The 15,896-nt window shown below is 38.7% G+C and overlaps 1 protein-coding gene across 1 annotated transcript in view; it reads right to left on the bottom strand.

The window, feature by feature from the left end:
• Positions 1 to 15,896, bottom strand: part of VPS45 (vacuolar protein sorting 45 homolog) — a 1,242,679-nt gene that overhangs the window by 979,294 nt on the left and 247,489 nt on the right. Inside the window, exon 4 of the mRNA XM_044075179.1 lies at positions 9,945 to 10,024. Coding sequence (XP_043931114.1) covers positions 9,945 to 10,024 — 80 coding nt within the window. The remainder of the gene's footprint in view (positions 1 to 9,944; positions 10,025 to 15,896) is intronic.

Consider the following 15,896-nt stretch of genomic DNA (forward strand, 5'->3'; position numbering starts at 1 on the left):
ATCATTGGTGATAAACCTAGTTTTAGCTATAAAAGGAATAGAAATTTGAAGGAACTATTGTGCAATGATACCAGATCGACCAATAATGCTGGTTTACCCACAAACAAACAGGGTACTTTCCCTTGTGGGTCCTGCAAAGCCTGTAACCATATAGACAAAAGTAATGTCTTTACACATCCGGTCACAGGAAGGACATTCAATTTGAAAGGGAGAGCCACTTGCAGAACCACTAATGTGGTTTATTTGGCAGAGTGTCATTCCTGCACCAGTTTTTATGTAGGCAAGACTAACTGTATGTTTGAGGTCAGGATCCTACAGCACCTCTCTTCTATTAGGAATGGGGATACGCACAATGCACTATTTAGACACCTGGAAGCCCATCCTTTACATGGTTTTAAATTCAGAGTGATAGTGAATGTGAGATTGAGTAAAAGAGGGGGTGACATCAAACAGCTGACTGAACTAGCTGAATCAAAATGGATTGTTGAACTTATGGCACATAGGAGTCCTGGGCTCAATGAAGTCATTCCCATGAAACCTGCCCTTAAAAATAGGCGGGTTTTCATTGATTTTCAACTGAATTTCATTGGTTAACATGTATTTTAAATTGTTTGGATTATGTGAGAAGCTTTATCTGATGAAGGTCAGAGGCCCGAAAGCGCTCATCTTTTATGTGTTTGGTGTTTTAAATAAATAGAAGGTGTTTGACTCCAGCAGTGTTCAGTCTTTTGTGACTTTTGGATTTTCGATTTTACTTCATCTGACTGAACTTTGGTGAGGCACTGAACATTGTTTGTGACTTGCCCATGCACATACATTGTGCTCCCAGCTTCCATAAGGACTAAGAAAGTATGTTTCACCTTGGACCTACCTATTAAACTACATTATATATTTATTTAGAACTACCTAGCAACTAGAATATCTAAGCGAGTGAGCAGGGAAACCAGCAGCAAATTTTTTCTCCTCTACACCCCAATAGCAAGTTGCTTCTTTTCACCCCCTTACCTACATTTATCTGCAACTCCTCTCTAAAGCTGTATCTAATACTATTACCTTCGTCCACCATAATTTCTGCCCACTAGGTGGTACCAATTTCCTATCTAGAGTTACACCTTGTACTCTGCATTCCCTACTATCTGTTCTTAATACTTTTATAGCTCTTGCCCCTTCACGAGCTGGAACTCCTCTTGCTACTAGGACCTATTCCTCTCACCACTATCCAGCTGTACTCTGTTTTCTTCTCTTTATTCCACTATCACTCACTACCTCTCTCCTGTATTACTACACTCTACTCACCCAGTGACACCTCAGGAGTCTGCGGCTCCCTGATTGTCTCTGTAGACTCTCTCTTGTCTGCTTGAACCCGCTTCGTTCGCCCTGCGGGCTCACTCCGCTCCACTACCCTACCCCCAGTTCCCACCCACCCACAGGGGTCCTACCTTTATACTTACTAAGCCACTCCCTGCCATTCCTATCAAATCATCTTTCACCACTCTGTACAAACCTACCACTTATACAACCACTCACATACTAATAATCACTCTCCAATACCTCTTTCACACCCATTTAGTCCACACCCTCATTAACTCCAACCTCCTAATTTCCTACTATAATTTATCACCTCCTTCACCATGACCTTTACTTATACACTCATTTACATAAAACTGCCACTCCTCCTCTTACTACTATCTATCCTCTCTATTCCCTATACTCTCACTTACTACGAAAACCTACAATTCTCATCTTCTCACCAATCCCTTAAACAAACATTAATAATAAATCTTGAAATCCGTAGCCATTCTAACATAACATCCTCCTCATTCTATCTATCACCTAAATACCACAGAGTAGCTCATTTTACATTTACACATTTTAGGAAAGCACAACTTAACTACACTAAACCACTGAAGCATCCATATAGTCCTCACAAATATCCACTCCTTCATGGGGACATTCATCCCAACCCAGGACCCTATAACAATACCATAACACAACTCACCCCCCCCCCTTCACTCCCAGTAATTCACTACTTATAGCTCATCTCAATATAAGAAGTGTTAACAATAAAGTAAGCCAACTGCACACTCTACTAGATAAGCATTTTTGATATCCTATGCTTAACTGAAACCTGGCTTAAACCAGTTACAAAAGACAATGAAATACTCCCACCTGGTTATAACATCCTGAGGTTAGACCGAACTACCAAAAAGGGTGGTGGGGTAGCAATACTGCACAAATCTGATTTCCACGTCTCATCCATACAGGAAAACCCCCCTCTAGAAACCAATGTGGAAATTCTTATTGCCAAACTCCAGCTCAATAATATTAAATCTATTAATATAATATGCTCCTATCTACCCCCCAGGCAAAAACATTAGCATCATAGAAAGTATCCTCTGCTGGCTTTCTACATCCTTCCTTCAAGAAACCATAGTACTCTGTGATTTTAATATAGCCTGGAACTCCTGTACCACTTTAGAACCCACAACCCATATAAACCTCTATGGCTTCTCTCAGACTATTACCACCCCCACTAGGATCCATAAACCCACAGGAAAAGAAAGTACATTAGACTGGATCTTAATAAACTGCCACTCTCTCTCTTACAAAGTAAGTGTCCTTCCTGATGATATTAGTGACCACTCACTAACCTACCTATGCAGACAAAAATCCTATATTCCAAATCAACCTACCTTTAAAATCACCCGCAACAAAAAAAAAAATTTAATCCAGTCAATTTTCAAACTGAGCTTCAAGCCTGTGACTGGTCACCCTTAAGGTACCTGCCAATTGACAAAGCAGTATCCCATTTTAACTCCACATTCCTACAAATTTTAGAATTCCATGCCCCCTCACGCTCCATAAGAACTAGATGCAAAGCAGCCCCATGGCTCACTAAAGACACCAGACAACAAATCCTACAAAGAAACAAAATCTGGTCCAAATGGAGAAACACCAAAGACCTAATTGATCAGCATCACTTTAGACAACTAAGAAATGCAACCAAAAAATCAATACTTCAGGATAAAAAACATGATTTCTTCAACCTCCAACAAAATCACCATAGTCAACCCAAAAGCTTCTGGTCAGGCATAAATAAACTCTTACATCCAGGACTCTCTAAAACACCAACCCCATCTGGTCTCTCCCAGAACTCTCCAAATGAGATTGCTAATATTTTTAACAGCTTTTTTACTGAAACTATCCAATCTCTAGCAAACTCCCTACCACCTCTCAGCCCTACCCAATCACCCTCCCCCACTACCTTACCACCTACCTTTTACTTAAAACCTATTCCCACAGCCCTCATCTATACTCTGCTTCATAAGCTCAAACCCTGTACCCCCTCAGCCAATCTCCTACCACCTGAATACCTTCAAACTGCTGCTAAAGCTCTTGCCTACCCCATCTCTATTCTTATTAACAGAACCATAACTGAAGGCTCCATTCCATCACTATGGAAAATCTCTCCTATAATCCCACTTCATAAAGGAGGGAACTCAACTGAACTCTCTAACTTCCGGCCCATAGCCCTACTATCACCATTAGCCAAAATTATGGAAAAATGTATCCACCAACAAATTCTTGACCATATTCTCCAATATAACCTCCTAGCTGACTGTCAACATGGTTTTAGACCATTCCACAGTACCACTTCTGCTCTCCTATCCTTTACAGACTGTATTAATAAACATTATAACAATAACATGCTCTCCTCTCCACTATTCATTGATCTCTCAAAAGCTTTTGATATGGTCAACCATCAATTATTACTCAATACACTCACCGCATTCTCACTTGACACACAGGCTTTACAGTGGTTCAAGTCCTATATGCACAATAGACAGCAAGCTGTTCTTTGGGATAATAATCTATCCAAGCATCTCCCTGTTACCCTTGTGTCCCACAGGGATCTATCCTGGGACTTCTACTATTCTTCATATTCATTAATGACCTTTCTACTAATTTACCTCTACCTACCTGCATACAATACGCAGACGACTCCACTTTGATTTGTAAAGCAACCACCTTATCTAAACTCCAGGCCACCACCCAATCAGTATTCAACCATGTTGAAAACTGGTTTCAACAATATCATCTCCTCCTTAATGCCAAAAAAAACAAGCTATTATTATTTACTCCAACTAACAAATCCACCCCACTAGACTTCTCTATTACCTCCATTGATGGTACAATCATAGCTCCTGACCCAACTACAAAACTCTTAGGTGTATTGATTGACCACAACCTCAACTTTGATGCTCATATTAATGCCACCATCAAAACTGTAAACAGAAAACTTAGATCCTTATATAGAATAAAACATTTTCTTACACCAGAAGCCAGAACTACTATTGCCCAGACCCACCTGATCTCCACCTTCTTCTAAGCCTCACCAGTTTATACGAATCTTTCCAAAAGCAACCTAAACAAACTGTCTACTTCGTATAACAATATTGCCAGGTTTGCTACTGGGTCCTCATTTAGAACACATCACTGTCTAAACCTAAAACTTCTAGGATGGCTTGAACTAAATAACCAGCTAAAATTTCAATAACTCTCCATTGCTCAAAATACCATATCAACCTAGTAAGACTCCAATTCTCAGTAGCCTTATCTCCCCCTACACAAACCTTTCTAACCTTCGCTCAGCAAATAAACTACTGGTTACCTCCCTGAAATCCCACAACAAGGCAGGTGATTCTCTTTTCTCTAATTCTGTGGGGAAGGTTTGGAACATACTTCCCACTAATCTTACATCTCTTTCATCATTACCTCTCTTTAAAAATCAACTAAAAATTCACGTAAAATCACAATGGCTTTGTCCTTGTACTAACCCAGACTAACCCCCCCCCACCATTACCTTTTCTATATCTCTCCTCCTTACCCACTTTGAAGTATAACAGCAATTCCTCACTCTTCCCCTTCCTAGTATCTTATTCCCAACATGCTATCACTGGGCATGCTCCTTACTACTTATTCATTCCTCTGTGAACTCTTATCTTCCCACCTCATACATAAACCTTTCTATTTCTTCCACTTTGACTATAATTACTTCCACTTGTACTTACCCTCCAGATTTTTTCTCCTACTTCCCTGTCCTCTAAAATTTCACCATCTACCCTGTGTTTTACACCTGACTTTACCTTTTTATTGACCTTTCATAACCTTTTTATAGCATTTTTAAAGACACATTCTTACCCTATATACAAATATTGAATGATCTATCCCTTTCTCTTGGTCATAATACTGCATTCTACCTTATTAACCTACTTCTCACAATCTGTTTATTTTTAGTTTCTATATAACCTAAGCTGATGGAGAAATTTTTATTTACTTTACATATTACATGTATCCTTTTTTGTATTGTGTTTCTTTTGTATTGTCTTGATTTTATCTAGTTTAAAAGCGGAGCTTTTCTCCCCGGGCCTCTACTGAAAATGGACATATATCCAAGCTGGACTAGCCCAGTCAACAAATGTAAAACAAATAAAATAAAATAAATAAATAAAAATATCCTCACCTTCAGTTTTCTCTGGGAGACCAAATATTATTATATTATTTCTCCTTTCCCCGTTTTCCAGGTCATCTATTTTGTTGATTAACCAGTTGTTTTGTCATAGAAGAAAATCACTCTGACTCTCTTCTTCTTTAAGTCTCCCATCTATGTCATTTAGAGAAAAGTTTCTATATCCATTATTTTAGTTTGTTGTTGCTGCAATATTTCCTTAAGAACATCAGTCTGTTTCTGGCAGTTTTCCTTGAGGTTTTCTAAATTATCTGTGAATCTGTCCATTTTCAAAGAAAGTTCATGTAGAGTAACTGACAGCTGAATTTCCTTTCTTAGTGAAGATTCGGAATGGGAATTCTTTGCATTATTCATTTCCACAGAGATAAGGTAATCTCCAAGTTATTTTGACAGGAACATTTCAATCAATTTTCTTCAAAGTTGGTATTTCTGTAGTTTAGACCTTCCTTCATAAGATTTTTCTATTTTTGTTTAAAAAGAATGATTATTTTCCTGTATTCTGGTAGTAATTTGTGGAACTCTAAAAAGATGCTACTATCAGTTGGCCATCTAGGCTCCGCACCAGAGGACAGTTCTGATCATTGTTGTGACACCAAGTAGAAAATCTCTTCCATTTAGCTATGCAAGATTTTCTAGTAGGAGTTTTCTTTCCTCCGGTAAAGCCCAAAGCACATGCTCAGAAAGGTGGTACTAGAACGGAATCAAAACCCCATCACCCAGAGTCAACAGTAGGGTGCGAAGATGAGAATGAATGAGAGAGCACTTGTCCTGTGACAGCAGGTCCATCCTGTGGGGTAACCTGTGATTGCCCTTGGACAGGTAAAAGAGAAGGGGAAACCAGTGCTTGTCTGGGACAAAAGTGAGTCGCCAACAAGAATCTGGGCTTGTCCAATATGGCATAATCTTCTGCAGTGCCTTTGACAACACAGGAAGAGGGGGAAATGCATACAGGAACATCCTTCTCCAAGAGAATGACATGACGTCCAGTTTCTAAGCCAAACAACTTAGTAGTGTGGAACAGAACATGCTGAGTTGTCTGTGCTGAGGGAAGGCAAACAGATCTACCTGAGCAGTACCCATTGATGGACAATGTCCAGGAAAACATCCTTGTGCAACATCCACTCATGAAGATTTGTTTAATCAGTCTGCCTCTGTATTCTTGTCTGAAGGAATATATACTGCCTGAAGAATTAACTAGTATCAGATGGCCAGGATGTTATCAAAAGGCTAGTCTGCAAAGGTGACAAGACTTTGTCCTCCCTTGCTTGTTTATATAACACACAATGGCAGTGTTGTCCATAAACACTAAAAGAGGCCCTGGAGCCCAAAGGTAATGCAGGGACTGGAGAGCTAAAATCAAGGCTTTCATTTCCTTGATGTTGATGTGCTTGTCCATCTCACGAGGAGAATAAACTCCCTGGACCCCTACATTATTGGAACAAGCCAGCCAGGCTAGGACTGAAACATTGGTATACAGATCCGGGGTGGGGGGGGGGGCTAGAAATGGAAGGCCTGAATTTAGGAACAACTGGTTAAAGAACCAAAGGCGCTGCCAAGCACCGAAAACTAGGCGATATAATGAATGGTGGAATCATGATGGCTTTATTAAGCAAATGTTAAAAATAAAAAATAGTAATGATACATAACATGCATTAACTGGATCATAGAGTTTTTCGCCCTCCAATATCGGACTTCTTCAGATGCACTAACATAATCACCCAGTACCTTAAATACATAAAAAAATTCCCTCCAGAAGTCACCAATCATCCTATGAAATCAATTAAGCAATATTAAAACAAACAAAAAATTGTATGTATTTGAGGTATATGCATTTTATGTATCATTACTATTTTTAATTTTTAACCTTTTCTTAATAAAGTCTTCGTGCTTCCACCATTCATTATATCTCCTGTTTTTTGGTGCTCGGCAGTGCCTTTGGTTCTTACTGTTTACTGCAGCAGCTTTTGCAGTGGTCTCCTGGTGGGCACTGGTTCCTTTCCTCCTTTTTTGCTGCGGATATCTAGTTGAACACAAAAGAAATTCCTTCCTCAGGCAAGGCAAGATAAGAATCTGGCAATCATTACGATGGCAATGTTGAAGCCAAACTGCCTTCAGTTACCACTGGAGTTTCCTCATATGGAGTCTGGCAAATGGAACTATAGAAAAGTGGATGCAATGAACCCCATATGCCTTTTAAAAACTCTCTTGCTGAGGTCTCTTGCAAAGGAAAAAGGGACTGAAAGAAGGCTGTCAAAAGAACCTTGGGAGGATGAAGAAAAGCCATCATAGTAAGACCTTGAATCCTGTAACCCAAGAAAAACTGATCCTAGGAAGGTGCCAGAGCTGACTTTTTTACATGTATAGGGAAGTCTAGACTAAGAAGCAGTCCCACAGAGAAATCAGAGTCCTGCAGGATAGCCTATTGGGAAGGAACTTGAATGAGGAGGTCATCCAGATAGGGATGAATCTGAAAGCCATGAAGTCTGTTAAAGACTATGATAATGGTTAGACATTTGTTTTATTTATTTATTTATTTTTTTATTTATTTTACATTTGTTGAATGGGCTAGTCTAACTGGATATATGTCCATTTTCAGTAGAGACCCGGGGAGATAAGCTCCAAGGAAACAAAATAAAATCACGCATACAAAAATTAATGTATACAATGAACATTGCAGGTACAGTACAGAGAATAACCGAAGAGGTCATTCGTTCATAACATAATGCAAAATATACAGATACAATTAGTACAATACAAATGTAGTTGCAATACATCATAAAGAAAAAGATGGCAGCTGATTTAAACAATATATTAGTATACAAGTAGTCAAAGAGAAAATAGGAGCCGAATTATACAATGTATTACTAAAAGTAGTCTCCTTAATGAGATTCTGAGGATGTAAGTAATAGTATCTAGAAGGGAAAGGTCAGTTGTTATTAAGAAAAGGAACAAGATTACTGAGAAGAGGAGGGTAGGTTGATCCAAATAGGAGAGCTAGGTGATCAGTCAGGTTTAGTACAGGGGCACAACCAGTGTGTTCTGAGGAAAAGTTTCAGTATAGAGGGAAGAGAGGAAAGTTCACTAGGAAGAAGGTTCCAGGATTTTCCAGCAGTCCACTGGTAGAAAAAGGAATTCCTATAGTAGCAGGGACTGATAACCCATGAGGAAGAGGCTTCAAAGCCATCAAGTCTTTAAAAAGCCCTTTTAATTAAAATCTCACCATTCTTTCTGGGAGTCCTTAGCAACAGAAGAAATGTATCTAGCTTTCTGCTTCTTTTCAACAAGGATGTCCACCCATACAAACCTCAGAGGATCTGATCCCGGAGGTATTTCTACTAAAGAATGCAGGATTTCCTCCTGAATAAGAATTTATGGAATCCTCCTAGACCCTTCCAAAATCACCAGCCTAGATTTCTCCCTTCTCATTCTCAAAGGATATTGTATCAGCCTCAGCAGATGTGCGAACAGCCTACTCTATTTTGGCCTCCAGTGGGGTTGCAACAGTTGAAGCAGGTGCCTAAACTGGACAGTCTGTGGTCATCTCTTCAGACATAACACAGACTTCCACCAGGAGTTAGACAGCAGAAGTCTCCAGTTTCATCTTCTTCTTCAACATCTTCTTTGAGGAAGGCTTAACTGGGCAGAAAGATTCTGAGAACATAGTTCCTTGAGCAAGAAGTTTAATGAAATATTTTTCAAATACAGGGAGAGACGGCTGTGCAGGGTCTTGGGGACAAAGGCCTGGCAAATATAACACTCAATGATTGTATTACGCAGCTACACAAAAAAATATATTTTTCATGGCTGTCCTTATGGGGAATCTGCCTTCACAATCACATTTCCCTTTCTGGATGGCATGTACCTATAATAAAACATAGGTAACTGAAAGGAAAAGTTTCCAGCTGGGTATTTACCTGCCCAAAGGCTTGCTAGTCTCCACACAGGTGTATGACCTACAAACCGAAAACAAATTTCTGCATTTGGATTGGTGGCAAAGTTGTTCTGAGTATTTTACACTTGTACATCACTTATGTACCTCACATTTTTGGATGGAGGGCATAAGTCTAACATATAGTACATAGAAGGGCCCAGGCTTTGGTCTGGCCAGATGTACAACTACCCTTGTCAGAATATCACAAAAGTAAGGAATAATGCACCGTTATTAAGGAAGGACATTATTGCATCAGTCCCTCGGACAACTTTCCATAAAAAAAATAAATAAATAATAATAATACATTTGTAGACCAGGTACTATCACACTTTGGGGAGCTATAGTCATGGAGTGAATAAAAAGCAAAACAAAAATTCCACAAAGCAAAAACTAAATGTGATGTTACTACAGTCAGATATTAATAAGGACACTATACAGAAGAAATTGCATTAGAGGAAAAATGTGATGAAAACCTAGTCTTACCTGGACTTCAGCCACAACTTCCTGCTCATCTGCTTCAGCTAAAGATTTCACATCACTCTTACTGATGACATTACTGAAATCTGAAATAAAAAGAGACATCTTCATAACTCAAGTATTTATCTGTCTGTCATTTTGGTAGCAGGTAGGCTGCCCCATGAACCCTTTAAACCAGAATCCAAGCCAAAGTCATATATGAAAATTGCAGGCAAACAAATCATAAACCAATACATAAAAAAATAACTATTCAAATAAATAACTGGTGCCAAAATCACGGACTGAAGCTAAATGACAAAAAAATGCATTATTTTGAGAAGTCATCTACCTAAGGGAACTACCACATTGACAATATGCCCCTAAGAGTTGACCCAGTCATTCGGGATTTGGCAATTTATGTGGACAGCGACCTAACCTAAGACCAACATGTGTCCATTGTAGTAAAAAGTCCTTCTATATTGCACAGCTTCTAAACAAAGGGATTGTGCCTATATCTAGGATGTCACTGGCCCCCTTTAATCAGCCCTCATTATGCCAGTCACTGAATATAATGCTCCCTTTGGTATTATCTGTCCAGACACATGTAACAACTGGAACATTCACAGAAATACATTACTTAAGGGATACAAGCCCTAAATAACATATCCTACAGACTGCTAACAGATGACCTGTGTCTGGCATAGAAGGCATTATCTGACCCAGTACTGATGGATGTACTGCACATCAGAAAGTCAAATGGCATCAGAAATATTCAGTCTAGGGATCTAAACCTCTTCTGCAACATCAGCAGAATGGTTATGAGGGACCATTATATCTCACAGGGGATACCACTATTCTGAAACAGACTCCCCATCCAAATAAAACAAAGTTCATCCCTGTACATACTAAAGTGCAACTTGGATTTATGCATGGGAAACAGAAAATTTACCCAAGGACTGGCCCCTGTATTACTAATGGACAGAGACAGCTCATAAATGCTTTTTCCCATGCATGGGTCACTTCAAATTATCTATGGCATAATCCCAGTTATTCTCATTAGGGCTAATATAAAATTATCGACCCTGGGATATGTAAGGCCAATCTCTAACCAAATGGGATAGGTTAATTCAAGCACAAAAAGGGAAACTGGCTAGGCTTAAAATAGCCCATAAGGGCAGTTAGCCTAGTTCTTCCCTATGAACCTACAACAATTTGTAGAGAACAGGCATACAAAACAATTAAAACAAATTACTCATTCAGATAACGAAAGCAGATAAAATCATAATAATCTTTTTTTTATTACTTTAAAACAAAGCAAATGTTTTACCACAGATCCTTAAGGGATTGTAAATGCAGATCTTCTGGTATTACTGCCTAACTAGCCACAAACTCTTCCAAAGTATGCTGCACAGTCATGTTACTGACAAAAGTACTATAGTGATATAGATACAGGCAAACCACTCAAGTACAACTCATTACACACATGCTGTTCTCTTTCCTCATCTGTGGAATACTCTTACCAAATGCATCTGATTTGCCTAGAAATACATCACCGCAGCTCAATAAAACTGTCAAATGAAGGTCACCCTGCTGAAACACATTCCATCAGGGCAGTAATGCATCCACAAGGAAATATCTTCAACATACCTTTTCAAGTGCCCACCTCCAACTTTTTACAGCTGCTCAATGTTCCTTCCCTTCACAGGCCCAAACAGCTTTCTTTCCCATGGAAGAGTTTCCCATTTACAAACTTACAGGTTGTGAGATAAGCCCACTATGTTTTTTCTCTTTTTCAACCTGACAACCTAAACATGTTTAGTCTTCACAACTGTAACCTCTAGCCTCAGCATGACTTCATAATCTTTGCAACTATATTTCTCATGTTGCATGAATGTCCTACAAAACAGACTCCGAAGTACCTTAGTCACCTGCATGTCCAGTGACAGCATCATCTTTCTCACCAGTGATGTGAACCATGCTGTAATGTACCTAGTTACTGCTTTATGTATGAAGTTTTGACTTTAAAGATAATGAAATGTATTAATTGCTTTCATTACTTGATTGCCTGTATATCTATATTTAAATGTGGTTTCCAATGTGTCTCTTGTTGGTCTGAAGAAGCTATCAGCGAAAGCGCTCACCACTTTGTCTTAATATATATATTTTTTTTCTGCTGCCTGGTTGCTTCACTGCTATACTTATTTATTTTTTCCTTGGATCTATTTATTTTAGCAGTGTTGCATTTATCCTGAAGGGTGCTATCGTTTGTGTTATTACTGATTTATTACACCAATTTCAGCCAGCTTTAACAAGTACACCTATCAAAATAATCCAAAACTGTAGAAAGTTTGAATGTACAATCATTCTTGCAGGGATCAAGAAATGATAAGGGAAGAGGACTTCCAAGACAGCTGCATGTCGAGTAAAAGCTTAACTCTAGCTCTTCCAGTAACCTTTGTGTTTATGGGTAAATTTCATTAACTGGCTAGTGAATGTACTGCCTGGATGCCAGGAAAAAAGAAATACAGAGCACCTGGAAAAAAATCAGCTACAAAAGGTGAGGAAAAAACTAGGACTGGGGAAATTTCTGCAGCTGTTCAGCAAAAAGCAGTGCAACTTCCAGTAACCTACAGGAAGATATAAGACAACTGCATGCAGACCTGGTTAAAATAAACAAAACACTGATGAAGTATATTAACACAAACAATAAAAATGTGGAAAAAATGAAAGAAGCTTTAAACAGATATTCAGATGAGGTGATAAAGCTGTGAAAATCAGAGGCTGAAATGAAGAAAAGGCTTGCTAAATATGAGAAAGTTCAGCAACAGAGGTTTCAAAAAATAATAGAATGAGAGGATAGATCACATAGGGAAAACATGAGATTTTTAGCTATACCAGAGAAGCCAGAAGTAACAGACTGCATTAATTTTATGAAAGCATAAACAAAGTAACTTTACTGGTATTCAACAGCAGGAGTCATAGTTGAAAGGGCACATTTTGTGTATCATCCAAACCTGGCTATGAGAAAGCAACCTAGACCTTTAATAGTAAAGATATAATCCTACTAGCAGAAGGAGTTGATTCTGACAAAAGTGTGGTAAAAGGACAAAATACTTAAAGTGGGAGGCAGCAGAGTGTTTATGGAGAATGATTACTCATTGTACACCAGGCAGAAGAGGAAGAAATTCATTCCACCATTCAGGGAACATTGAGACGCAGGTTTGAGATTCAAATTGCTGTACCCAGCTGTCTTCAAGGTATTCTTCCCTGGAGGGACAAAATAATTTTTCGATGAAGTACATGCTAAGGAGGAAATACAAAAGTTTGTCCAACCAAAAGTGAGGTGTGAAACAGAAAGAGATTCTATTTCTTGTTCTTTTGGTAATAAAGAGCACACAGTCTGTGAAAACCTTTCCGCTGTTTCAATGGAAAATGTTGGGAGGGAAGGAAGGGAGCATAAGAGTTGACTAGAAGAATTGAAAGTACATTGGAAATGAAGCACTGGCAGGATTTGGAAGATGGAGATGAACATTAATAAAACCAGTAATAATGTGGGATTAGAATGCAATAATTATATTTGTGAAATATGACAGAACAAGAAAATATGGAACTACTGGAATTTTTCAGAATCTGTTGCACTTGTGGGGGACTCTAAAGTATATGCCCTACTTCATGTCATTAATGTTTGGAAAATGCTTTGGGGAGGGGAAGAGAGGGGAAAGAGTTAATTGCAATTACAGAAAACTTTTTTTTTCTTACTAGTACTATTTTTTGGGGGTGCATGGTTTTCTTTGCATACTATAAAGTAATGTTTTCTCAGTTATTTTCAACTGTAATGGGGATTGTAAATAGATGCTTCTGTTCTTTTTTCCCCCACTTCTTTCTCCCTTCTTGTTCAGTTCTAAGAAATGTGGGCACTGCAAAGTCAAAAAAGGCCTGGATAAAAGAGCATGAAAAAGAAAAAATGAATGTGCTTTTATTCATTCTTGCACTGGGGAATGACTGGAGTAAGATCCTTTAATTGATTTAGTAACAAGTTTTAAGAAAAAGCAAATACATGAAAAAGAATATTGAATATTGTGATGACGTGAAGTAGTGCCAGCTATGTCAGCAGAAGTATGTGGATGTGTAACGTATGCCAGCATACCTAGCTGGTGTTTTGCAAAGAATTATATGTCATTTATACATCAAATTGAAATGTACGGATGCTAGTGTTGAAAGTGCATTTGCAAAGCTGCTTGTGTTAATAATGTACCAACAGTGGGTTCTGCTGGACAGAAAAAAATACACTCAGATGTCAGATGGTACTGTAACTGTTGAAATGAATATATTGCAATAGAGCTTTACAGACAATACTGGAAGAGAAGAGATTAATCACAATCCAGCTAACTTTGAAAAATATTCTGAAATTAAATTACCTGGTTTAGGCCATAAAGACTGTACACCTTACAGTTCTGATTGCAGCCAGAGACAAAATGTCTGTGAAAACCAGGAATAGGAATTATACTGAATTGTTCTTGGGGGTGAACTAACTGCCACTCTGGAAGGATGGACATTTTGACATGGTTTTATATCTTCCGGATGCTATAACACATCTAAGAAAAGTTGTGTGTATGTGTGCTAGTTTCTGGTTAGTTTCTAGTAAAGGGGTAGTGTGAGAACCAGAAGTCAGGTGACCAGAAGTATGTGATGTCAAAAGTTATGTGTGTATGTGTGCTAGTTTCTGGTTAGTTTCTAGTAAAGGGGTAGTGTGAGAACCAGAAGTATGTGATGTCATTCTGTAATCTAGCACTGAAATGATGTTTTAATACTAGATGAGACAGAAGTCTCAGGGCAGTCTGTTTTTGAAATCTGACAAAGAACAACCACTCTTCTATATTATCCTGCCTTGCTCTAATAAATGAACTAGGGGACAGTACTTCGTTAGATCAGTCAGGAACATATAGTGAGATTGGTTAAGTATTGTTTTTCTTTATCTGTGTGAACCTTTCCATCTGTGTTATTTTTAATATTTTCTGTGATTTAAACTCATGTTTACTGTAAATAGATATTTAGTATTTTCATGTTCTTTTACTATTTATTATTAAACATATCTAAACTTTTCATTGTGTCTGGTCTTTTAGAGAATATTTTAACCTTTGAGAGTACTTACATTTATTTAGGTGACACTGCAAAAGTCTTGCTGTTTGGTCAACCTTACCATTAGTATTAGCATTAATTTCACTCAGTATAATTGGGTACCTTGGCAAGAGCCCTAGAGTAACTGGCTTTGGAGTGTTCTGGTGGCAGTATCTACCTTACAGTCTGGGCAGAGGGGGTAAATCTGTGACAGCCTTTCTTGTGTGTGTGTGTGTGTGTGTGTGTGTGTGTGTGTGTGTGTGTGTGTGTGTGTGTGTGTGTGTGCTACTTGGAGCTAACAGGGACACACAGCACTAGTTTCACAGAGAGGTTGGTGGAGGACCTGGCTTGGAATAGTCAGCTGAGGGGCTCAACTCTACAGCTCTGTCAGTGGAGAATCTTATTTGGGGCCTGGAGAAAGAGAGAGTCCAGCCCCAGGACTGATTGTACTCCCTGTGTGCTCTTAAGGGAAACTGTGCTTGGTGCAGAGAGCTGCATCTTAAAATACTGTGTGTATCTATCTTGGTTCCAAGTGAACATCCCTTACTGGTGTCTGTGCTGAGGACTAAGGCTCCTTGATTACTGGCTCACAAATATTATGAGGGTTTTTTCTAGCAAATGATTCTATGTTTAGTAGCAATTCTGTATCTGGCCTTCACATCTCAATGGAAAAAATCTGATAATGAGAAATTGATTGCCTGGCTCTCATGTCTCCATGAAGACAATCTGATAAAACAGAAACTCGTTACAGTTTGGTGAAGGGTGACTGGCTGGGGCAAAAAAGAAAAGAGAGACTGGCTAGGAGATAATGTTCTCTGAAAGCATTGAGGGTTTTCCAGATGGGAGATCTATACAGATAAG

This window comes from Protopterus annectens, chromosome 6.part0, assembly GCF_019279795.1.
Source record: "Protopterus annectens isolate FY-2018-M chromosome 6.part0, PAN1.0, whole genome shotgun sequence".
Classification (NCBI taxonomy): domain Eukaryota; kingdom Metazoa; phylum Chordata; order Ceratodontiformes; family Protopteridae; genus Protopterus; species Protopterus annectens.